Consider the following 25,190-nt stretch of genomic DNA (forward strand, 5'->3'; position numbering starts at 1 on the left):
GGGGCCTGGTGGGGGCTGAAGGCTCCTAACCCAGCAGCTGCTGACCCATCCCACGTCCTGTGCTCATCCACAGCAAATACAACCATGTTCAATGCTTCAGCCCTGCTGCCACCAAACACCAACACTTCTCTGGTAAGTGTCCTTTCCTCTTACTCAGACATTCGAGGGCTTTTGTCTGTGGGGAGAGTGAGAGAAGTTGGGAAACAGAGGCTGGGCTTGCCATTTTATGGCAAGCCAGACTTGTAGAGGTCAGTCCCAGCTACACATCAGGGTCACCCATGGAGCTCTGTAAATGCGTACTTTTATTGTAAGTATATATTGTCAAAACCTCCCCTTTTAAACATGTCTCATCCTATTAAATCCGTGTGTATAAATATCACACACACAGGCTCACACACATGAAGGGGAGGTAGAGGTGAGGAATGGTAAATAGGGCTGCAGAAACAACAGTATAAACCCAGTTTCCCAGCTGGCTTTTTACCCTCTTCCTTGCCTTTCAACCTAGCACCTCCATCTCCCACCTAACAGTGCCACTCCCCAGCCCCAGAAGGGTTATTAATGCTACCCCCCCTCGCTGAATCTGATCTGTCCTGTGTGCTCACGAGTCCCTGTCAGTTCTGGTCTGCCCCTCCCCAGAACGATGAGCAGTGGCCCTCAGGAGAGGGGCCCGGCCTGAGTGGCTCCAATGGTGGGAAGTCCAAAAGCAGGAGAAGAGCAGCTCCTGGTGGGCTTTGGGGGAGATCTTTGGACTTTCTGTGTCCCTGAGGTTGCTCCTTTAGTCACTCCTGCAGAGGCAGCCGACTGCTCAGCTGGCAACTTAACCTAAGGTCTTTCAAATATCTGGTTTCGAGTGAGGAAGAATGGAATCAGCCAGTGCCTAAGCCTGGATACTTACTATGTGCGAGGTGCTGTGTGCACTCTGAGGGCTAGAAGGACATAAAAAACCAGATGTGGCCCCTGCCTGCCCTCCAACCTCCCCTTTTAAACATGTCTCATCCTATTAAATCCGTGTGATGTACGTGTGGAGATGAGCATGAAGGCTAATGGGACAGCAGAAGCAGAGTATGCCATGTGCCAAATATAGGCCAAACGTGTCCTTCCAGCCACGGAGACAGGAGGCACCCCACAAGCTGGAGAGGAAAGCCTCAGAGAGAAAGTGGAATGTGGTCTGGCCTTGAAGGTCGGGAAAGTGGGTTCCCCAGAGAGAAGCGCCTTCCAGGCCCAGGGACCAGCACAGACAGAAGGGCAAATAAGGAAAACACAAACCGTGTTCCGAGGACAGGGAGCGGGCCAGGCCGGCCGAGACAGCAGGAGGGTGTGGCCTTGCACAGGGGAAGCCCACGAGATGAGCGGGGACAGAGCTGTGGGGCCAGCCTGGTGGGGCAGTGGAGGCATGCAGCCCAGCCGGAGGCAGCCTTACTAGCTTCGGTGACTGAGGGAGGCCCTGACATGCAACAAATGTCTTGCAAATCTGGATTTCTCTCTTCACGTGGTATTTTCTGATCCCGGGCTTTCCCACAGTGTGGCAGTCTCACATTGCCCAGAGCGTGAGCGCAGATCCGGCAAGGCCCCTCAAGGCCTCGGCTCCAGACCCTGCTCAAAGCCACTTCCTCCCCATTCCACTGGTCTGAGCAGACCCAGGGCCAGGCCAGATTCAAAAGGGTGGAGAAATAGACCACTTTTTGATGGGAGAACTGTTGGTGTGACATGGAGGAGTGTGGACACAGGGAGGCACGATTCATTGGAAACCACTGTTATATCGAAGTCCCACACTCCTCTTAATCCAAACATTCACTACACGTGGTTGCAAACACCTGTTTACTTCATTTTGCTGGTTCCTGAATATTTACAATAATTTTTTGAAATATATATTAAATTTTATTATAAATTACTCTGCTTTTATTACACTTAGAAACATATGCATGTGAACATATACGTGTGTATACACATGTATGTCTATATATGCACTCATATACATACACTTAGAGATATATATCTATGTGTGTGTATATATATATACATACATAGTTGTACATATATAGATATTTCTATATATGTAATTGTTTTGTGTACCCTGGACTTTAAGCATCTAGACATGAAAAGGGGAAGTGACTGACCCAAGAGAGATCTGACAAGGGTCAGGTGTAAGGCCCAATATGTGAAAAGGTGTGCACAGGGGAAGGAAAAGGAAGAATAAATGTGACATACTCCAGGAAAGAGATCCATAGTTGACTGAGCTGGTAGCCAAGCGTGCTGTAGGAGAGGGCATCCCACCGTCTGAGCTGCTTCTCCTCAATAACTCAGCAGTGCAATCTAAAACACACTGAAGAAACACGTGTTCACTCCTGCTCTGCCCAGGGGCCCCGCTGTTTGTTGTTCCTTGACACAGCCTGTCTCCAGGAACATAATTCTGTTGCTGGGCCCCGTGGAGGATGGGAGGGGTGTGTGGGCTGCCTGAGGGACTCTAGGGGCAAGGATACAGCTGACTCCCCAGGAAGGCCCTGACCCTTTCTCTCCTGTGCTTGGTCTCCAAGTACAACCCCCTTAACCTCACAGCACTGGACTGGTCTCTGCTGAGCAAGAAGGAATGTCTGAACTACGGTGGGCAGCTGCTCGGGAATTCCTGCCAGTTCATCCCTGACCTGGCACTCATGTCCTTCATCCTTTTCTTTGGGACGTACTCCATGACCCTGACACTGAAGAAGTTCAAATTCAGCCGCTATTTCCCGACCAAGGTAAGCTTGCCCTGCCCTGAGTATTTTTCTCAATATTTCATAAAGACTAAATAAAAGACTCTTTAGGAAGTTTTGCAGTGTACAAGCTGAGGAAAAAATAGCGTGCTTGCAACACAAATGCATCCTCAAGACAAACTCCCTCTCTTCCTCCCTACTTCCAACCAGAGCGTACCCAAGTCACCTTTTATGTAAAAGATCTAGAGCAGTGATTGCATCTGAGAATGTCTATTTCCTGAAGGATGAAATATAATTCATATAGTAGGAAATTCTTTTATCACTATTTCCCCCGTTAAATTTCTTACAAATTGCTTTGTTGCCTCCTGGAATTTAGTGTTGCAGAGAAGAATGACACCATGCCACTCCATACCCATCAGATTGGTAAAGATATGAAGGTCTTGGGATACCAAGTGTTGGAGGTGAAAAGCAGGTGGGAGTGTAAATAGGCACAAGCAATTCAGAGAACCGGCACTCTCTGGTAGAGCTAAAGATGGATATGATTTTCCAATGGGCATTTCCACTTCCAGGAATACACCCCAGAGAAATCCTCACATGTGTGCAAGAATATTCACAGAAGCATTGATACTGAGAGGAAAGCAATGAAAACAATCTAAGTTGATCTATTGACAGGAGAATGAAGAAACAAATGGGAAACAATCATACATTAAGCTGCAGTTCATATACATGCGGACTACAACTATATCCACAAGGAAGAATAGCACCAACATAATGTTAGCAAATAAAGCAAATTGCAGAAGGTTACAAATAATATGAAACCATTTATGTAAAATTTTAAAACGTGCAAAACAATGCCATATTTTGTTTAGGGCTATATACCTATTTAGTAAAAGTATTAAGACATGGGAAGAATAAAGTCCAAATTCAGAGCAGTGGATCTCTCTAGAGAGCAGAGACAGGGATGCCACTGGATCACACAGAGGCATCGACTGAATGTGTATATTTTCATTTCTTAAGGTTCAGGGAGTTCACAGCTGTTTATCATATCCATCTTTATGTTAGGTCAGACCATACGAAATGAAGTGCATTGGACTGTTTTGCCCTACCCAAAAATGGCAAAGTCATATGGTTTAACTTAATAACTTTTTGATCCGGATGCTGGGGATACTGCAGAAAAACAATTGTAAACCTGCACACTGCTTGGCTTACCTGATCACGGTGATATAAAGCTGTTACTGATTTTCAACTTTTAGAATCACGTTACAGTTAAACCACAAAAGACATGTGTTGATGGAACACAATGTGAGTGTTCTCAGATTTGACAATGTAAAGATCCACAGGGAACGGTCACAGATGGAACAGGATGGGGAGGGGAGGTGGGGGAAGGGCTGCAGCTAGCCTCACGTGATGGAGCATGTGCATGACTGGCAAAGTCAGCAGAAAGAGAGGCTTCACTGTATAACTTGAAAGTACAAAGGAAACCCATAGAAAGAGTTTGAAAATAACTCTCAGGGCACCTGCGTGGCTCAGTCTTTAAGCATCTGCCTTCAGCTCAGGTCATGATCCCAGGGTCCTGGGATCGAGCTCCACATCAGGCTCCCTGCTCCATGGGAAGCCTGCTTCTCCCTCTCCCACTTCCCCTGCTTGTGTTCCCTCTCTTGCTGTGTCTCTCTCTGTTAAATAAATAGATAAAATCTTGAAAAAAAAAGAAAGAAAGAAAAAAGAACTCTCAAAGATTGGGACTGAGGAAAGGGCAGGAGGGACAGTGCAAGTAAGCCGAATCTTTATCAGTAAATCATGCTTTAATTTAGTAAATCGAAATATAAAAGTATAGCATATTAGATAATGACATGGAAGAAATCACCAGAACAACTAAAATCAAGCAGACATAGGGGTACATCCGGAGTGAGGCAAGGTGAGGTGGGGGACTTGGCTTTCTACACCATGTGAGTTTTTAATTAATTATATGTTATTTTAATAACAATTTTAAAGGGGAGTAAGGGGTACAGGGAATGCATTCAGTGTGCTGTAACCTGCCCCTGCCCTTCCTAACTTCTTTCCCTGTTGTTCTCTGGAACCTGCTCTCTTTGAAGAGATATAGAAAAGGGTCAGTGTGGATGTTGACGAGGCGGCGTTGGCGGCGGGGGGCGGGGGGGACCTGGCCTAGGATGGGCATCCTGAGACACAGGAGCAAGAGGTGAAGGCCATCTAGTGGACAGAAGGTCTGAGAGCAGACAGGGGTCCCCAGCAGAATCAGGGACCTTCCTCCCAGCCTAGATGGCAGTGCAGCCATCTGCCACACATTTTCAGGAGGTAGGATTTCCTTTAGATCTAAGTTCAGCCTTGCCCTCAACCACCCTTTACGGGTGACCCAGTTCTGTCTTTCACACCAGAAAATGTTTTCAGCAGTGGCGCCATTAGTCACTGGCTAATAACAGTTCCCACATTCACTAACCTATGCCAAGCCCTCTGAATGTGTCATAGCTCACTTATGTCTATGAGGTAGGTGCTATCATTATGTCCGTTTTACAGACGAAGAAACTGAGGCTCCAAGAGATGACCTGCTTCTCCAGGGTTGCACAGCTGGCAAGGGCAGAGCCAGGATTTGAGCCTCAGTCTGCTGACACTGAAGCCCAAGTTCTTACCGTGCTCCTCATGCTGCCAGGGGAGGACTGAGCCCTCCAGGAGGAGGGTAGGTGCTTCCCTCACTTGCCCATCTCCTTCCTGCAGGTCCGGGCCCTGGTAGCTGACTTTTCCATTATTTTCTCCATCCTGCTGTTCTGTGGAATCGATGCCTGCTTCGGCCTGGCGACCCCCAAGCTGCATGTGCCCAGTGTCATCAAGGTTTGCCCCTGGCCCCTGCTCTGGGTGTTAGCCCTGCCTGCCCACCAGCTTCAGTGCCTTTCCCCCTCTATGCCGATCAAACTTCCATAGATTCTCAGCCAAGAAACCCAGGGGTTTCTCTGGGTATGCTCCACCCTTCCTCCACACAGCCTCCCAGCGGGTGGTCCCTTGGGATGGTAGGTTGGGGACATATTCCCAGTGAAATCCTGCTGTGGAGTCACGGAGTGGGGAAGGTGCTGAAACCCCCCCCCCCCCAGCCCAGCAGAAGCCCCCTGATTTCCACTTACGGAGCTACAACCCCCTGGCTCCAGCAGTCTTTAAGCGGGGTCACCTGGGGTCTGTTGAAAATGATCCCCTAGAACACTGATTCCCAAAGTGTGGTCCCCAGACTAACATCATCACATCATCACCTGAGAACTTGTTAGAAATGCATCTTCTCAGCCCCATCCCAGACCTGTGGAATCAGGAAGTCTGGGGATGGGGCCCAGAGTTCTGTATTTTAATAAGCACCCCCCACCCCCTGCCAAGGGGCCTGCCAAGCTTGAGAATCACTGCTGCAGGAACTCCCCATCATTCCTGAGTTGGTGCTGTTTGCTCGTAGCTAAGCTCAGGCCCAGCTCCCTCACAAGGAGCACCAACCACCTACACTAGGCGTGGAGGTACAGGTTCTAGAACTCACCCTCCCTGCCTTTGAGGGCTTGACCTCCTCATGGTTACTTCAGGGTTCTTGTAAGTAGCTTGAACACAAAAAGTACCTCTTTCTCTTAAGTAAAACAAAAGATAGATTTCAGCCCAGCTCCTGTGTAGATAATCCCTTGTTCTTAATGTGCAAGTCTGAATTAATGTTTGGTGTAATGCTCCCCAGACAGGTGACTCAGAGGAGAGGCAGAAACGTCAGGCACCGGGCCCATCAGATTCCTTATTCTTGCCTGTTGGGCCTCGTTCCTGCTTCTTGTTACGTTGCAGTTAGTGACTGCCAGATCTCTCCTCTGGCTCTGCACCTCCCTGGTCCCAATCAACCCCAGGGCAGCTGCCGCTGATGATCTTAGTGCCGCAGACACCATGCCCTTCCCGAGTCTGTCTGCATCTGTGGTCTCTTTACAGTTGCAGGTGCCTAATGTCTTGAAGGGAAAAGATTGCACTCAAAAAGCACCCCAGGTGGGGAGTGGTGGGAGGTCAGGGAGTGGGGCTCCGGGCAGCAAGTGCACTGGGACAAGGGAGAGAGGAAAGGGCTGTTTCCGTTTGCTCTGCTCAGCCCACACGGCCTGACCGAGGCTGGTTTGTGGCCCCCTTTGGGAAGAACCCGTGGTGGGTGTACCTGGCGAGCATCCTGCCCGCCCTGCTGGTGACCATCCTGATCTTCATGGACCAGCAGATCACCGCCGTCATAGTCAACCGGAAGGAGAACAAGCTGAGGGTAAGGTGGCCGCTAGGAGCAGGGCACAACCTCTTTCTTGCCCCAAAGTCAGAAGGAACAAAGAAGGGAGATGGTGCTTCTGTCAAAATGTGGGGCTATTTATAAAGCAAGATGTGAGGTCAGAAGACTAGAGTTCTGGTGCATGTGTGGGGAAATGTGACCTCCAGATGTGGGTAAGGCCACCAGGGCCAGGACCAACCCCAGGCTGGGCCATTAGGCACAGGCTCCTTGCTTCTCCCGAAGTGACCTTCCAGCTCTGTGCCTCCTGGCCAGGAACTTGGGAGTCCGAGAAAATCTGGGATTTTGACGCAGAACCGTGAGGCAGAGGAAAATGCTTAGCCCTTCTGGTCCCTGCACCTCCCCTCCCTGCCTCTGGGCAACCCTCTCCCCATCCCAATCTAGACCACTCTGAGCTTGGTCTAAAGCCTGCCCCGGCCAAGACCCCACGTTCAAGAATTGCTGAGCTATTGTCACCACTGGTAGGAGCCCTTCTTCCCAAGGACCCAAGCCCAGCGCCTGTCCAAGCCCAAACACCCCTCTCCTCCCTTTCCTGTGTCCCTTCCCTAGCTCAACAAACCCTGGGGTTGGTGATGCCTGAGCACCTCAGGGTGGTGACACCCTAAGAGTACCTAATGAAGGCCGAGGGGAGCCTTTTAACCATGTTCCACAAAATGGCTGCTCTGGGGAGATTTCTGTCTCCCTTCCCCCAGACCAACAGGTGGTCAGGTGCAGACTCCCTAGACAGCTTTTCCCCTCCCACTGTCCCATGCAGAAGGCTGCTGGCTACCATCTGGACCTGTTCTGGGTGGGCATCCTCATGGCCCTGTGCTCCTTCATGGGGCTCCCCTGGTATGTGGCGGCCACTGTTATCTCCATCGCCCACATCGACAGCCTCAAGATGGAGACGGAGACCAGCGCCCCTGGGGAGCAGCCCCAGTTCCTGGGGGTCAGGTAGGTGGGGAGCAGTGACTGGGGACTGCCTGAGCAGGGGTGTTTAGGTTAGAAGAAGGGAAGCAGGTTTTTCTTACTATCGAGTTATCTGACAGCCCAGGAACTTGGAGGATAGGAGTGATATTCCTAAGGGAGAGGGAGGGAGACAAAAATTCAGTTCTAAGTGGTGCTTTTTTGGTAATGAATTGCAAGCAGTCCACCACCATGGCCCGCGTGCACACTGACCTCTTAGCTGCATGGGCTACTCAACGTCCCCACAGCCCCTATGACCTGTCCTTTTGTCTCCTCGTCTTCAAGACCCCCTGCCCCCACCATCCCCCAACCTCTCCTGTGGGTGTGGGTCCTCCCCAGTCTCCATTCTTCCAGAGAGTCTTCCCAGGACCACTCCCACTCCCTAGATGGTGGCCCATGGCCTGTCACTTCCATGCCCTCCTCCTCCTCCTCTCATGCCAGTGTCGGCTCCCTTACCTGTTATCGGCAGCCATATGCATCTTCTACCTCTTAGGGCCTCCGAGGTGAGCCCACACCAGACACTGGCTGTCCAGAGAGTTTTTCCTCACTGCCTTGGGATACCTGGGCTACACAGCCTGCGCCGGATGAGCCTTCTCTGGTCAGGGCAGGGTCTCCTCCTGGATTCCTGAGCCCCAGATGACTGGGTCTGAGCAATCTGCCCCCGACCCCCCAGCTCTCACCTGGATTGGGCCTGGCTGGGCATTCAGGAAAACATACCTACTCTCCTGCCCCTCCCACCTACTCTGCCAGCAGCTGGGCCCCCTCGCTCTGATTCCTCTTAGTCATGCCCCACAGACGAAGGATCTTCCTGCAGTCGAAGGGCAGGGATCATAAGCAGTGCACATACCCATTTCATCCTCACAATTCCCAAGGCGGTTGCCACTATCTTGCTTCTACTGAGGCTGAAGACATTTAGGGCCTCACCTGTTGCCACACAGCTGAGTGGCAGAGCCACACCCAGGTCAGTCTGGCAGCAGCACGTCTACTATTAGTCACTGCACTGGACACCCTCCCAAATGCCCCTACAACTGCCTCAGTCAGGGCTCCCTCTCTTCCCATGTGCCGGTCAGCTGGGCCTCAGACAGCAGGTTTACTCTCTGGAATGGGGGAACAGGGCAGAGGCCAGGGCGTGGACACACCGTTAGGTGCACACGAGGGCCAGAGGGCTAGAATGGTCAGGGGGCATCTCCCAGTCCACCCTGACTGTGTGCCCTTGTCTGCCAGGGAACAAAGAGTGACCGGCACCATTGTGTTCATCCTGACGGGCATCTCCGTCTTCCTGGCTCCTGTCCTGAAGGTGAGGCTCTACACCCTCCACCAGGGCACCATCCACCTAAGAAAGCACTGGCCTGATGCCTCAGAGGTGGGGAGAGGGTCTCCACGTGGACCCTAAAGAGGCAGGACCCAAAGAGATGTTTCACCACCGTCCTTGTTTTCTGGAACATTGCATCGCTTATTAGCACCAGGCAATCCTCACTGCTCTTTCCACTCCTCCCAGGGTCCATCCTCCCCTTTCTGGAGATGCTCCTCCCTCAGAAAGCTTGGCCAAGTTCCATCCTGTTGTTGTTGGTTTTTTTTAAGATTTTATTTATTTATTTTTTAGAGAGCGAGCGATAGAGAAACAGCATGGGAGGGGAGAGGGTCAGAGGGAGAAGCAGGCTCCCCACTGAGCCGGGAGCCCGATGTGGGACTCGATCCCAGGACCCTGGGATCATGACCTGAGCCGAAGGCAGACGCTTAACCATCTGAGCCACCCAGGCGCCCCCTGTTGTTGTTTTTTTAAGATATTATTTATTTATTTGTCAGAGAGAGAGCGAGAGTGCTCACAAGCAGGGAGAGCTGCAGGCAGAGAGAAAAACAAGCTCCCTGCTGAGCAAGGAGCCTAATGCAGGACTTGAACCCAGGACCCTGGGATCATGACCTGAGCCGAAGGCAGACACTTCACTGACTGAGCCACCCAGGCATCCTTGGCCAAGTTCCATCCTTGCTTAGATCAGGAGCTTCCTGAGCTGGTTGTGTCTCCACATTGTGGTTTATGGCTCACTAGACATCTCTTTGCCCACTGGTTTTCTGAAGTTTCAAACTTCTGAGGAGAATGTTTCTGTAGATTTTCCTGTGCCCTGTTCTCTGCTCCTCTGTCTTGCATGTCTTGGGCACAAAATTGATTTTTTCCCCCCAACACAGTTTGAAGATCCTTTGGCTCACATCCCTCCAGACCAACTGGAAGAGATGAAATCAAATGAGAGTACATTCAGAGTATGCGTCCCCGAATACTCTTTCTGCTCAGGTTTCTCCATCTCTCCAATTCAGCCACTTACCTATTGTATTCATTTGCTGCATACAATACCACAGACTGGGCAGCTTAAACAACACTTACTTTCTTACAGTTCTGGAGGCTAGAAGTTTGTGATCAGAGTGTCGCTAGCTTTGGTCTCTTCTGAAGCCAGATATGGGGAAATGTTAATTATTACTCTGGCCATGGAAAAATTTCCATGGGTCCGCATGGCTCCAAGCACTCTGATACTGTTTTTGTATTCAATGACAAATGATTTGAAAAATCCTACCCCCCCCCAAAAAAATCTTACCCATGTTCTTTGATAATAAGTGTAGAAAAAATATATTTTATTCACCACCAATTAATCTATTTGATAAATTTTATAACAGAGAAGACCTATCTAGATTTTTATTGATCATAAGATTTAGGATTTCTTATTTGATTGTATTAAAGTACATAAGGTATATATTTTCATTTTATTTGTTTATATTTTTATACCTTTTTTTTTTAAGATTTTATTTATTTATTTGACAGAGAGAGAGAGCGAGAGCAGGAACACAAGCAGGGGGAGTGGGAGAGGGAGAGTCAGGCTTCCCGTCGAGCAGGGAGCCCGATGCGGAGCTCGATCCCAGGACCCTGGGACCATGTCCTGAGCCAAAGGCAGACACCCAACCATCACTTCAGCACCTTTTATTTTTTTTTAATTTAATTTTTTTTTAAAGATTTTATTTATTTATTTGACAGAGAGAGACACAGCGAGAGAGGGAACACAAGCAGGGGGAGTGGGAGAGGGAGAAGCAGGCTTCCTGCCGAGCAGGGACCCCGACGTGGGACTCGATCCCAGGACCCTGGGATCGTGACCTGAGCCGAAGGCAGATGCTTAACGACTGAGCCACCCAGCACCCATTTTTTATACCTTTTTTTAAAGATAGGCTTTCAGAGGAAGTCAACAACTTTGCACATACTTCTTCAGAGACTGAATCCACCCAAAACTGCTCCTGGGAATGAGAGCTCAAGTGTCCTTGAGGCAGACCTTCCCCGTCACAGCCTGACAACTATCCAGATGTCTTCCATCTTAACCAAGCAAAATAAAATCATTTCTAACAACAGCAACGGAAAAAAAGATTGGCTTTCAAAATTGTTTTAGTTAAGTGATTAAAGCATTATCACTAGCTGACACCAGTACTAATTTTGACACTAGTGCTAATTTGGCAAGATAACCAAAGATTTGCAAATTGGTGATGATGGCTGAAGATTATCACTGATCTTCTAGCAGTAAAAATCACTGTGTCTGAATCAGTACAACCATTCATTGTGAGAGAGATTTCATCCCTTACTGCTCAAAGTAGTAAGGCTAATTTTAGGTTAAAGGGAAGAAATTTTGTATAGCCAGTTCAAGAAAAATATAACTTAACCCAGATCTGAGGTTCTAGATTTAATCCCAGCATTTATTTCCAATAAGAAAAATCTTCCAGGGCGTCTGGGTAGCTCAGTCGGTTAAGCATCTGCCTTTGGCTCAGGTCATGATCTCAGGGTCCTGGGATTGAGCCCCACATCAGCCTCCCTGCTCAGCAGGGAGTCTGCTACTCCCTCTCCATCTGCCCCTCCCCCTTTGCTTGTGCTCTCTCTCAAATAAATAAAATCTCAAAAAAAAATTTTTCCAAAAAGCTTATTTAACTTTTTGCAACGGTAGGTTTACCCATGTCTGTCAAATTAGGCATAGCTGAGTACATACCAGATTCAGAGAACTTACATTGGAGAGCTGTCTACCTAAGACATTAGTTGAGATCTTTAATTTTTTTAAGATTTATTTATTTATTTGGGGGGGGAACAGAGGGAGAGGAAGAGAGAGAATCCTCAAGCAGACTCACTGCTGAGCATGGAGCCCTTCGCAGGGCTCAGTCCCAGGACCCTAAGATCATGATCTGAGCTGAAATCAAGAGTTGGACACATAACTGAGCCACCTAGACACCTTGGATCTTTAATTCTTGTTTATATAGCAGGGGAGAGATCTCTTTGGTGCTACAAATTTTAGAGGGTACAAATTGGATCCTAATTATTAGTGTTTTTATTTTTATCAATGTTTCTAAATTAGTTATTAACTATACCTTTGTCCAATTCCTCCAGTAGAATTCTGCTCTAGGGCTTCTCAAATTTTAATGTGTATAAAAATCACCTCGGAGGGGCACCTGGGTGGCTCAGTCGGTTAAGTATCCGACTCTTGATCTCAGCTCAGGTCTTGATCTCAGGGTCATGAGTTCAAGCCCTGCATTGGGCTCTCAAAAAAAATTTATATATATATATATATATACATACACACATTTTATGTATATACACATATATATACACACACACATTTTATGTATATACAATTTATATATATATATAAAATTTATATATATATGTATATATGTGAAAAAATGTATCTATGAAAAAAATCACCTGGGAATTTTATTAAAGATACTAATATAACACTCTATGTTAACTATTCTGGAATTAGAATTAAAACTTAATAAAAAAAGATACTGATTCAGTAGGTCTGGATAGGACCCAAAATTCTGCATTTTTAACAAGCTCACAGGCAATGCCAATAATGCTGGCCCAAAGACCACACTTTGAGCAGTAAGGGATGAAATCTCTTTCTCAATGGATGGTTGCCCTGATTTAGACACAGTGATTTTTACTGCTAGAGGATCAGTGATAATCTTCAGCCCTGTCATCATCAATTTGCAAATCTTTGGTTATCTTGTCAAATTGAGGGCGTTGGAGGATGACGTGGCCATGTATCTGACAGGTGGCATGAACACCTTACCCATTCAGTTCTGCAGATCCCCTGTCCTTCCCAAGCCCTGAAGTGTTGTCCTGTTTTGTTTCATGTTTTGCTCGCACCTTGCCGCCGTTCTTCAGGACTGTGGATTTCAGCATTCTGCCTTAGAGGTACCCCTGGCCATATCAGAAGCCCCCCCTCTGAGCCCCATGAGTTCTCGTGGTCTCAGCTTCAAATCATATGGGAAGGCTGCAAGATCAAATGTCTTGGATTGAGGTTTACAGCATATGGGTCCAAATCATGGTTTGTGTTTAAAAAATGAACCCAGTCTAACTTATGTTAAAAAAGGTTACTTATTTGGTTGGATTTATGGACATCCTAAGTGGCATCTAAAAGTTGAGCACAGGACTTAGTATTTGCCCACATGTTCCAACATGACCACCCTGGAACCCAGGCAGAGCCTTGTTCACAGTGGCAAGCCAAAAGGGCAGATAAAGGGAAGGAGGAGGGGGTGCTGGGTGGCTCAGTCGGTTGAGCGTCCGATTCTTGATTTTGGCACAGGTCATGATCTCAGGGTTGTGAGATTGAGCCCCACATCAGGCTCCATGCTGGGCATGGCATGGAGTCTCCTTAAGATTCTCTCTCTCTCCTTCTCCCTTTGCCCCCCCCCACTCACACATGCACATTCTCTCAAAAAAAAAAAAAAAAGTGGGGGAGGGGGCAGGATGAAAGAAGCAGAAACACAGCTTAGAGGCGTCCCTGGGTGGCTCAGTCATTGAGCGTCTGCCTTAGGCTCAGGTCATGATCCCAGAGTCCTGGGATCGAGCCCCACATTGGGCTCCCTGCTCGGCGGGAAGCCTGCTTCTCCCTCTCCCACTCCCCCTGCTTGTGTTCCTGCTCTTGCTATCTCTCTCTGTCAAATAAATAAAATCTTAAAAAAAAAAAAAGAAAGAAACACAGCTTAGAGAGACCGTAGAAAAATACGTCAAAAGGCTTCTAAAGAATCATAATGATGATTGTAGAACAGTATGAGTGATATGGTCCCATTTTTGAAAAAGCTAACAAACTACCTGTGAGCATGATCAGAAAGGAAAGATGCCCACCAAATCATTAGCGGTTAGTTGGCAATTAGTGGTGTTGGTTTATCTATACACATCTGTTTTGCTTCTTTTTTTAATCCGATTGTGTAGGGTGTATAATTTTTGTTAATCAGCACCTACTCTCTGCTGATGGAGGTCAACTCAATAAAGGTCCCCAGAGCAATGAAGCTTTATGGGGGGTCCTCAGCTGGGGCTGGAAGGGGGAAGGAGCTGACAAGAATAAGCAGGGGGCTTTCTATGGAGCTTTCCCATGTTCCAGAAGTTGTGTCTTCAGTCAAACCCCATGGCTTCAGCAGGGATGGAAGCAGGGCCGCCAGGCTGGGGGAGCCGCTGCCCAGAGAGAAGGGGGCAGGGCAGCCCTCCCCACCGACACTGGCTCCAGATCTACTCTCAGAGGCTCAGTTCCCCTAAACATCCAGCTCCTTCATGGCTTGGGGAAAGCCAAGGCAGACCAGGTTGCCTCCGTGACTTGGCAGACGCTGTCATACAGAACAGGGCGGCCAACAGCCTGCCCCGGGCAGAGACCCATTCGAAAGCTCTGCTTCCCTCTCTCATTTCAGTATATCCCCATGCCCGTGCTGTATGGAGTCTTCCTCTACATGGGCGTGGCCTCCCTGAATGGCATCCAGGTAAGGCTCTCCCCACCCCACCGAGGCCCAGGCTGATCTAACCAGAGTCAACTCCCCACATCTGCTGCCATATTACCGAAACCCCAAGTGCTTGCTTCCGCAGTTCTGTGGGAAAATAATGGTGATAAAGATACTACCATTTACTGTGTATCAAATAAAATCACTATAGCAGGCCCTTCATAGGTGTTCTATAATGAAATCTGTGTAAGTAGGTGCTGTGATCCCTATTTTACAGACGAGGAAACAGGTTCAGGATTCACAACCCCGATGGGGCTGACTCCAATGAGCATTTCACTACATCTCTCTTCTCTAAGGCAACTCTAGCGGAAGAAAACATTTTGTTCTTTATTTAGCATGATACACCAGATGTCTTGGCTGTCTTTGTGTTGCAATTAGTTGCATTTTCCTTGAATGGGGGCAGTGTTCCTTTGTGGCCGCCTCCAGGGCTGTACCCTGCCGGCAGGGTTCAGGCCCCTCCCCTAAGGGCTCCCTGTGTGTCCTCCTAGACCTGCAGTCCCCCTCCTGTGCATTCTTAGTCCAGACAAGGGGCTACCTCCTATGAGACCCCACCGCGTCACCCCTTCCCGCAGTCCCAAGCCCCCAGCAGGGCCACCTCCCTCACGGAGTCCCCACTGCTGGCTGAGCCTCGCGCTCTCCGCCAGTTCTGGGAACGCTGCAAGCTCTTCCTCATGCCCGCCAAGCACCAGCCGGACCACGCCTTCCTGCGGCACGTGCCCCTGCGCCGGATCCACCTCTTCACGCTGGTGCAGATCCTCTGCCTGGCGGTGCTCTGGATCCTCAAGTCCACGGTGGCCGCCATCATCTTCCCGGTCATGGTAAGGTGGGCGCGGGCTCCCCATCCTGCTTGGCCGATGGGGCCTGGGCAGGCGTCCCCAGGAGGGAGGTCCGCCGTTGCAGATGGCCTGACTCTCTCAGGGTCACAGAAGCAAGCACAGAACAGAACAAGATTCGGGTCGTGAGTCCAGGCCAGATAGAGAGGGGAGAGGGGGGCAGTGCAGGGGGACGGTGCGGGAGCCTGTGGGCTAATGCTTCGGGAAAGCCCTGGGTGGGCCCCAAAGCCTGCAGTGCTGGACTGGGGGCCAAAGTGAGTACACAGAGGTAGGATGTGAAATGTGCCCACCTGGGATTCTCAACCCTAGGGGACCATTAGAATCACTTGGGAGCTTTTTAAAACTGTGTGCTCAGGCCTCACCCCAGATCAATTAAATCAGTATCTCTTGGGGAAACCCAGGCATTGGTGTCTGTAATAAGTCTCTGCAGCTGGGCATAAATGTGCAGTCAAGGTTGAGAACCACCACTCTAAGGAAAGGGAAATGGATCCTCCCCAATAGGGCCCTCATGGGGTTTAGCGATAACAAGGGGAAAGGAAAAGAAATTATAGTCACCATTAGCATGTGTGGAGTGCTGTTTAATTTAATCCACAGCAGTAGTAGTAGTACTTTAAGTATACTTAAAGTATACTTTAGTACTACTACTAACCCTATTTTACAGGTGAGGAAACAGGGGCTCAGAGGGCATGTGTGAGTGACCCAACCATACAACCAGAAGGAGCTGAGCCAAGATCCATACCCTCCCCCTATTGATTCTTTTTAATTTACATGCAGTAAAATTCACTATGTGGTTCTGTGAGTTTGGACAAATGCACAGATTAGTGGTTCCACAACTACAGTCATGATACAGAACAGTTCCATCATGCCTAAAATTCCCTCATGCCATTTCTGTTTTTTTTTTTAAGAGAGAGAGAGAGAGAGAAAGAGCATGCATGCGCATGTGGGAGAGGGACAGAGAGAATCTTAAGCAGGCTCCATGCCTAGCACAGAGCCTGACAGGGGGCTCGATCTCACCACCTGGGCGGAAATCAAGAGTCGGACACTTAACCGATTGAGCCAGCCAGGCACCCCCCACCCCCTGCCATTTCTATGCAGACAGTGCCTCTTCCCACCCCTACCCCTAGCAACCACTAATTTGTTTTCAGAGCCAGGATTTTTAAAACCCAGGTCTGTCTAGCTCTCAAGCTCTACTTGCTCCCAAGAAGCAGGTCAGTTAGGAACCAGAGTTAAATCCAGCTGGCTGGTTTTCTCCCTGACCTCATTTAGTGGCCGGTTCTTGGTAGTGAAGGGGCAATATTTATAACTAGTTACCCTGGGCCCATTGAATTTATTAAAAGGCCAGTATTTAATCCTTCCCCAAAGCACACATTTTTCCCTTTGTGTATGCTGAACAGAACCAAACTTTCTAGACTTTACTGTAAAAATTCCTGATATCCCAGTACACTTTCTTCAGTGTACTTTATACTTGTTAACAGAGAGATTGGCAGCCCTCAGAAATAAGGACAGAGGGACAGTGGGTCTCAAAGCGTGATCTCTGATCCAGAAGTATCAACATCTCTTGGGAAACTTGTTAGAGATGCGGATTCTCAGGCCAGACCCAGACTTGCTGACTCAGAACCTCTGGGGGTAGCCTCCAGCAATATGTGTATTAACAAGCCCTCCAGGTGTTTTGGTGGAAGCTCAAGTTTGAGGATCACTGATTTAAAGAATAACTGTAGGAGTTCTGTAGCCCTTGGTCTCTGCCTGGCTCCGAACCAGCTGTCACAGGCTCTGTTCCCTGGCTCATTGGTAGGCTTTGCCATTCAACTGAGGAAAGGCCAGATGAAAGGAACCAAGCGGGCAGGTGGTAAATGGTGGTTTGTTGGAGCTCTGAGATGGCTTCAAAGAGACCAGATAAAGTCCCTAAACATAGCTGACTGAGGGAGAAAAAACAATGTCTGTTTGGGGTCTTGAGCCCATGGTTTTCTCTGAACTCTCACCACAGATCCTGGGCCTCATCATTGTTCGAAGGCTTCTGGACCTCATCTTCTCCCAGCATGATCTGGCCTGGATTGACAACATCCTTCCAGAGAAGGAGAAGAAGGAGACAGATAAGAAGAAGAAGAGAAGGAAAGGGGCCCATGAGGACAGTGATGAGGAGGTGGGGAGGATGTGAGGCCAGGGCTGAGGGAAGAGATCAAGAAACCCTCCCTCCACTTCTGCCCAGGCCAGGGAGAGGGTGGGCTTTCAGGTGGCCAGCTATGATCACCTGGGCCTAGTCTGGCATGGGCTGAGGCTTCTGCCTGTGTTGGTGTGGGGTGCTGAGAGCTCGTCTGCTTATGGGAATATCCTCAGGGTGGGCCACAGTGAATGAGCACCGCCCCCCCCCCCCACAACCCAGGGAAAGGCTGGTTGCCACACCCATTCTTTCCCATTTCTTTGAGCTCCCGGGGCTGTTATCAACAAGCAGTGCAGGTCCTTGATGGACAGGGCATAAGACTCAGCTCCATCATGGGGGAGGTTATGAGGACTGACCTCCAAAGAATGGAGCAGGTCTTGGGGGTAGAGTCTGATGGGCACCAATTAATAGATTAGACTCCTGGACAGGTGGAAGGACTGGGAGCAAGGTTTGCTTGGCCTGCCTCTGGGGTATTAGGGAAGGTGGGCAGAGAGGCATATGTCCTCACTGAAAGGAGAGTGGCTACATTCCCCAGATGCTGGGGACCACCTGGTTGCCCCATCTACTCTTCTCTCATGCTTCCTTCTCATCCCACTTCCAAAACACTCAGGGAGTCAACAGACAGAAAGCCAGTCCAACTTAGAGTAAATCACGAAACGTGAACAGAAAGATTGTCTAGTTCAAGTGCTCATTACAGGTGATGAAACGATCCTCCAAAAGGGAAGTGGTTCACCCAAGATGGACATATGGTTAAATGTCTAAAGGGAATGAAGAATCCTGACTTTTTTTAATTTTAATTTTTTTAATTTTATTCATTTGAGAGAGAGAGCAAGAGCGGGGAGAGGGGCAGAGGGAGAGGGAGAAGCAGACTCCCCACTGAGCAGGGAGCCCAATGTAGGGTTTGATCCCAAGACCCTGAGATCATGACCTGAGCTGAAGGCAGATGCTGAACCAACTGAGCCACCTAGGTGCCCTCTGTTTCTGACTTTGATCATTTCCAATATGCTAAGCTGCCCATGCCATCTAGCAACATGCCTGGCTCCCATTCTCCCAGGTCTGACCTGAACCCACATCTCTGTATCCACCTGGAACTGTTACAGTGATTTTGCCTTTTACAGGTCAAAGCTGTCCATTGGCAAATCCTTGCTGACTGGTGGCAATCAAACCATCTTCTGATGGTAGTGATAGACCCAAACTCCCCTGGTCCTTAATTGCTTTCCTCTTCCAGGGAGAAAGAGGCCCATCATTCATTCACATGTTTTTCATTGATGATTTAGATGGTTTACAAAGACAGGCCTTGAGAACAAAGAAACTGAGAGTCTAAGTGCCTTTTAAAAACAAATACTTACTCTTTAATTGATTCATTCAATAAATATTTGAGTGGCTACCATGTGCCAGAAACTATTCCAGGGTTGGGGAAAAGCATGATATATTAATGGAAAAATGGGATTCAATTTGCACAAATCCACTTTACACATGTCTTTACAGCAACACCAGCTATTGTGTGAGATTCACTCCTGATTGGTTACTATGACAGTTGAAACTGTTCTGATAAATAATGTTCCTGGAAGAGTGTCCTGTTTAGGACAGCAGGCTAACTGTGATTGCCCCCCACTGAGCCCCAGAGTACTTGCAGCACCCCCTAACTGTTGAGACTGGAGATAGAGAGGATGGTGGTTGGCACATTGTGGATGCATGTATTTTCCATCTCTTGGCAACAAAGTCAAAGCTGTTGAATTGGTGGTGTTTATCAGCTTTTCCCACTGTTTCTCTCCAGCCCCAGTTCCCTCCTCCCTCAGTTATAAAGATTCCCATGGAAAGTGTCCAATCAGATCCCCAAAATGGTATCCACTGCATTGCCAGTAAGTAAAACACATGGTGTCTCTCCCTTCCTACTTACTACTAATTCTCCACCTCTTCCTCCAAGGAACTTCCATCTTTAACTCAGGGGGACCGAATGGTCTTAGATGCTAGAGGACTCCTCTGGTAGGCAGAGTTCAGTGAGAACTGGGCCACCAGGATTCAGACTTCAACCAATGGAATCCCCAAATCAAAGCCTGCAGGTGCCTGTGATCAAGCTTCACTTCCATTTAGGCAGAGCCCCTCATTCTTTCCTTGCCCCTGGTGCCTCCTGATGCCTGTGGAGCCACCTGGCCCTCTCTTCAATGGTTTCAGACCACATGCATCCAAACATGACCCGCTGAGCCTCCCAGGCTTTCCAGTGGTTGCTGAAAATGATTGAGGGTTCAAAGCCAAGCTGAGTTGTCCCCTTTAGAGAAACTGGTAGCATAGCATTTGGATCATAAATTAGCAGGGAAGGTCGTAGAGAAGTTCCTCCTGCTGAAAGGGAGGCTGCCTGGGAGGGATCGGGCATTGCTCACGAAGATCCTAAGGGGTTCTGTGGCTGCCTTTACCCCCTCTGAGCTTTGGCACCCTACCAGAGGACAGTCCTGTCATCAAGACCACAGCCTATCCTTGGAATAATCAGGAAGATCCCACTTGAGTCCTAACCTCGGTGTTCCTAACATAGGGCTTGAAGCTTTCCGAAAAGACCCAGATTAGGATCCTGCCAGGGCCCTTGAGGGGCTTCCCATCACACTCTCCGTCATTAGTACCTCTTCTTTTTTAGTTGCTAACTCTCCTTCCTTCTCCTTCCCATTTGTATTCTTCCATCACCCTTCCTTACTCTGCCCTGGCCCTCCCCCACATCCACCTATCCTGGCTGAGAGCCCTCTGGAGAAGGAGTAACTGAGCCAGAAGCCATCCATCCTGATTTCCTCTTGTGTAGTGTTGGCTGTGGGGATTAGAGAACAGGAAGACAAGAGGGAAGCACTGGAGAAAGGTTTTCTCCAGCGTCCTCCTCAAACCTGCTCTACAACTGACATTTTAATTTTCCCGCCAGGAAAAAGATCTTCCAGTTGGAGTTACTCATTCTGATTCTTCCTTCAGTGACTCAGAACTCGACCGGAGGTAATGGCCATGAGGTAGACTCCTTGGGTATTAGATAAGAGACTAAGCAGTGGCCAGGAAGGCGGAGGGACTAGGATTTCCCAGGTTAGCCAGTGTCTCCGTAAAAGGCCTTTGCTGGTCCACCTTGGGAGACAGGTGGTCAGACCTGATTATTGGCGTCAAGTAACAAATATGTCCTTTTACTGACATGTCATGATTACACAAAGGTCTTCTACTTTAGAAAAGGAAATTACAAAATACTATGTAAAATTGAAAACACTGGGGGAAAACAACATAGAGAAAAACTACACGACTTAAGTATATATTATTGAATGCCAGGATAAATGAGCTCAAAGATCAAAACGCCAGATACTCCAGTAATATGTGGAATAAAGTAACAGCATGGTTAATTAGCAAAGGTCAGAAACCTAACTAAATATCAAAGATTAAGTGGAGCGTGGAACTTCTGATCTCGGAGCCGTGAGTTCAAGCCCCAGGTTGGGCATAGAGATTCCTTAAAAAAAAAAAAAAAATGGAGAGAATAGTCAAGAAAGGATTCCAGGCCGTTTCCAGGGGCCCCCGTGCCTACTGTGTGATACCTTAGTGTTCTTAATGAGAAGCCATGAGAAAAGTGAACAACTTGATGATTGAAAACAAGGAGGGCTCAAAAATAGAAGAGAAATCCAGGGGCAAGAAAGTCAGCCTCAGCTATTACAGGGGAAGATGGTAGGGTGCTCCTACCTAGGGCCCTAAACTGGCTATCCCAAGTCTACAGGCAGATAAACCTGCAGACTTAGATGCACGCATCCAAGAGATTTTAGAAAACATGCACGAGATCGTCTGAGTTAGAAGTCAAAGCTGTTACCATTTTGCCAGGATGAGAAGAGAAACACTGTAACAAGCCCCCCTAAGCAGCGGACCCAAGGCCACTCCAGCCCAGGAGGGTCATGCGTCCAAACTACATCCCTGCCTGTTTTCTCATCCCACCTCCCCAGTCAGGGTTCCTACACCATTACATGAATGCCATGGATTTTTATATATAAAGGTGTTGGGAGAAAAGCAGTCTATCCTGATTTTTCGTTTTTAAGTAGCCTACACCAAATTGAACCTCTCATTGCCCCAATCTCAGTCCGTGGAGAGAAAATATGGACCAGGATGGGGCATTTCCATATACAAACATGGGACAGCTACACTGGTGTTTTACCAACTCTATGTAAGTAGGTGGAAGCAGAGACCACTGAACAGGATTCCATTTCAGTGAAGGAAAAGGCTCAGCAACATGATCTAGTTTAAGCATCCGAGATCTACCAGGCATGATGCGTAATCCCTGGGGGTCTAGAAAGACAGGCCTGCCAACAAAGACATACAGCAGTGTGTGCCGAGATCAATGGGGCACATGTAAGAGAAAGGACAGTGTCTAAGGGAGGGATCTGCCTTATCTGGACAGTCCAAGAACGATAAATAGGAGCCTGCCAGGTATACAGAATAAAGAAGAAAAGAGACAAAAGAAGGGCATTTCAGGCAGTGGGAACACGCCTGAAATACTATTTGAAAATAGCAAAGACTGCTGGGCTGGACGGGCAGTCAAACTAGAAGTAATCAGAAGTGCAAACATAAAAGGCCCTGTCTGGCCACACTAAGGAGCTTGGATTCTCTCTCTTGAATGGTGGGAATCACAGACAGATCTGTGATCCAGAAAGTTCACCTTAGCAGCAATGTGAAGACCAGGCTGAGACTTCTGGCAAGACTAGCTCAGCAAGCACAGCTGAAGGCCAAGCGCAGAGGATGTTGCTCATTGCCATGACGTGTTAAGAGCTCATAAGCAAGGACAAAACTACTTGCTTTAGAGCCCTCCTCTGGGGGATAGCGTGGAAAACACTAACTACTAGATAAATCACTCTCCCTTCCCTCTTTTTCTTATTTAGCATCACATTGCACTTCAAAATTTCCTGTCCAGCTTCACCTGCTTTCAACTATTCACAGAGCCCAGTGTTCATGGTGCCACAGGTGAAGATAGAAATGGAGTCAGACTGTGACTTCATAGATGTGGACAGATACGGAAGAGAAACTGACGGCGAGACCACCCTCTAGGACGCAGCTGTGCCCAGACAGGGCTTCATCTTCACTGTGGGAGGACATGGTTGCATCTTCACTGTGAGGTCTGGACCAGACCCCTAACTTCTCTGAGCCAGTTTCCTTATTTGCCAAACAGACGGAGTCATTCCACTTGATAGAAAACTGATCTGTGGATGAAAAGTACTACTTACATGCAAAGCTGTCTCCTTCTTTCTGCAGTTATGCAAACCAACAGAAACATGATACCTTATTTTAAAATGCAGTCCACGATAGAACTTACAATGTTTCTTGAAATGAAAACAATGCTTGCCTCCCAAAATATAGCTAAGATAAAGGGGGCAATAATAAATTTTTATTGAAACAAATATCCGTTAGATTTCTTTTTTAAGCTTAGATTTTAAAATATCTAGATGGTCTTGAAAAAAACCATTAAAATGCTCATACTTCAGTAGACCAAAGCTGGAAAATTTGTTTTGCAACTTGACATAGTAAGAAATGTGTAAAAGGCCCTATCTTCTCTTCCCATCTCGGGCAGCTTTCTAAGGCTCCTATGGCAAGTTGCGCCATCTGCATGCTCTGTGGGCCCTGGGCCAGCACAGACGTGTGACTGGAGCTTCTCCAGACTGAAAAGCCAGTTCCCAAAGTCGGCTAATGAGAGAACCAACACATGAGAGCGAGCAAATGTTTTCAAAATAAAATTGTTCTTGTTAAAATGAAACTTCCAACCACATTACATCAACAAAATGATCCTTTAAATTAATATCACTGGTTTTTCACATTCAGAGTAAGACTTCTTTCTACCCTTGGGTAGATCCTGCCTACAAGTTTTCAATGACCTTGCTCCCAAAGTTAAACTCCCACCCACAGGACCACTCCATGTTAGGCAGTGCTAATGTAAAATATTAGATTATAACTTTGCAGTATTAGATTAGTACTTTAAAGGAATGATTGGAAACAAGTTGGGTAGATTAATAACTCATTAATATAAGAAGCAAACCCTGTCCTCATGAAACTTAGTATGTCTTTAGTCCCCACTTAACAAACACCAACCTTGCTTGTTTAACACCTACTATGTGCCTGACAGCCACAATGCAGCTGACATTTACTTTCTCCAAAACAACTATGGATTTGAATCTTGAGGAAACCACTTTGGTTAGTTACTACATTTACTCACGATGACCAAAGCAGGTGCTTTTTTTCTTCATCCTTTTCTATTTTTTAAAGACAAATGACACTAGATCGTTAACACTTTGGGTATGAGGACAGCTAATTGCATCTGCGATCCTCAGAGCTTCATACAGTGCCTGGTCCCCAGAAAACTTTTAAGTGTTTATTCAGTTAAATCTCAGAGCTCCCTTCCAAGGGATACTGCCAAGAGGTAAAGCTCTAAACCTCTCCCATTAACTGCTCACTCACCCAGAACCATCACCTGAATTTAAGGATAAATTCTGTATTTTCAGCTGCACCAATCCTGGGAGAGCTAACAATCAACCCTTAACATTTCAATTTTAAAACTTGGCTGATTTCCAATAGCACTTTGTCCAAATTAAACTGTAGAAATGTTATGGATTCTGGAGTAAATGTGCTTGATTAATGAAACAAGTTGGAAACTACAATGTTAATTTTTTGTTGTTGTAAATTGATCACTGTAATTTTCACCTTATATGTCATTTATATTTTGTATATACATGAACATTTTAATTTTGACAACTTTTAACAGGTGGACATATTGTTACTTCTCCATGTTCTAGGTCAGAATTTCTTTCCACTTATAACTGTAATTCAATAAAACTTAATCCTGTCTGCTCATCTTGCTCCATGTTTAGTAATTTTGGTCAAGTCAGCAAACATGGGATATGGACATGAGCTAACCCTCACTTACAAAAACATCTCTAGCGAACTATTCTCTTTCATCTCCAGGAAACTATCCAAAGAATAAAGGCTGCGGCAGAAGAACAAGGAGAAGTCAGCTCCCCATTGTTCCTTTCTTTCTACCTGAAGCAGGCTGGAGCAGGAGCAGGAGGATCTGTCTGCTTGGAAGCCAAAATACTCCACGCTGGAAGAGAACAGAGAATACACAGGGGCCTATCCCAGCCTCAAAATATGCACAGCAAATACCTTCCAATCTGTCAAAATCAAACACAGACATTGAAAAAATAATTGTACAGAGAGTGGGGCGCCTGAAGGGGGAGGGGGTTGTCAGCAGACACATCAAGAAGTCCTTTGTAAAGCTAACAATGTGTAAATTCCAACTGCATGGTTTAGAAAACACCAGAATAAGCCTAACCACTTAAATGAATCTTACAGATTAAGCTCCCAGCTTGGCACAGCCTGTTGGGACATTAGACTGAAAGGACTAGACTGGTTTCTCCACAACTGCGCTTTGTATCAGTTTGTTTAAGGCACAGGATTAGGTGTTACCAAATATAGGAATATTGACACCCGTTACATCTAATGAGAAAGATTAACTA

At 47.5% G+C, this 25,190-nt stretch overlaps 1 protein-coding gene across 1 annotated transcript in view; it reads left to right on the forward strand.

Moving 5' to 3' along the window:
- Nucleotides 1–20,631, forward strand: part of SLC4A5 (solute carrier family 4 member 5) — an 80,635-nt gene extending 60,004 nt beyond the window's left edge. The window contains exons 16-26 of the mRNA XM_044918882.1: nucleotides 74–132; nucleotides 2,535–2,735; nucleotides 5,421–5,534; nucleotides 6,790–6,951; nucleotides 7,724–7,902; nucleotides 9,139–9,211; nucleotides 14,617–14,685; nucleotides 15,348–15,521; nucleotides 17,521–17,676; nucleotides 19,472–19,556; nucleotides 20,597–20,631. Of these exons, the coding sequence (XP_044774817.1) occupies nucleotides 74–132; nucleotides 2,535–2,735; nucleotides 5,421–5,534; nucleotides 6,790–6,951; nucleotides 7,724–7,902; nucleotides 9,139–9,211; nucleotides 14,617–14,685; nucleotides 15,348–15,521; nucleotides 17,521–17,676; nucleotides 19,472–19,556; nucleotides 20,597–20,631 (1,307 nt within the window). The remainder of the gene's footprint in view (nucleotides 1–73; nucleotides 133–2,534; nucleotides 2,736–5,420; nucleotides 5,535–6,789; nucleotides 6,952–7,723; nucleotides 7,903–9,138; nucleotides 9,212–14,616; nucleotides 14,686–15,347; nucleotides 15,522–17,520; nucleotides 17,677–19,471; nucleotides 19,557–20,596) is intronic.
- Nucleotides 20,632–25,190: the final 4,559 nt, after the last annotated feature.

Source organism: Neomonachus schauinslandi, chromosome 10 (assembly GCF_002201575.2).
Source record: "Neomonachus schauinslandi chromosome 10, ASM220157v2, whole genome shotgun sequence".
NCBI lineage: Eukaryota > Metazoa > Chordata > Mammalia > Carnivora > Phocidae > Neomonachus > Neomonachus schauinslandi.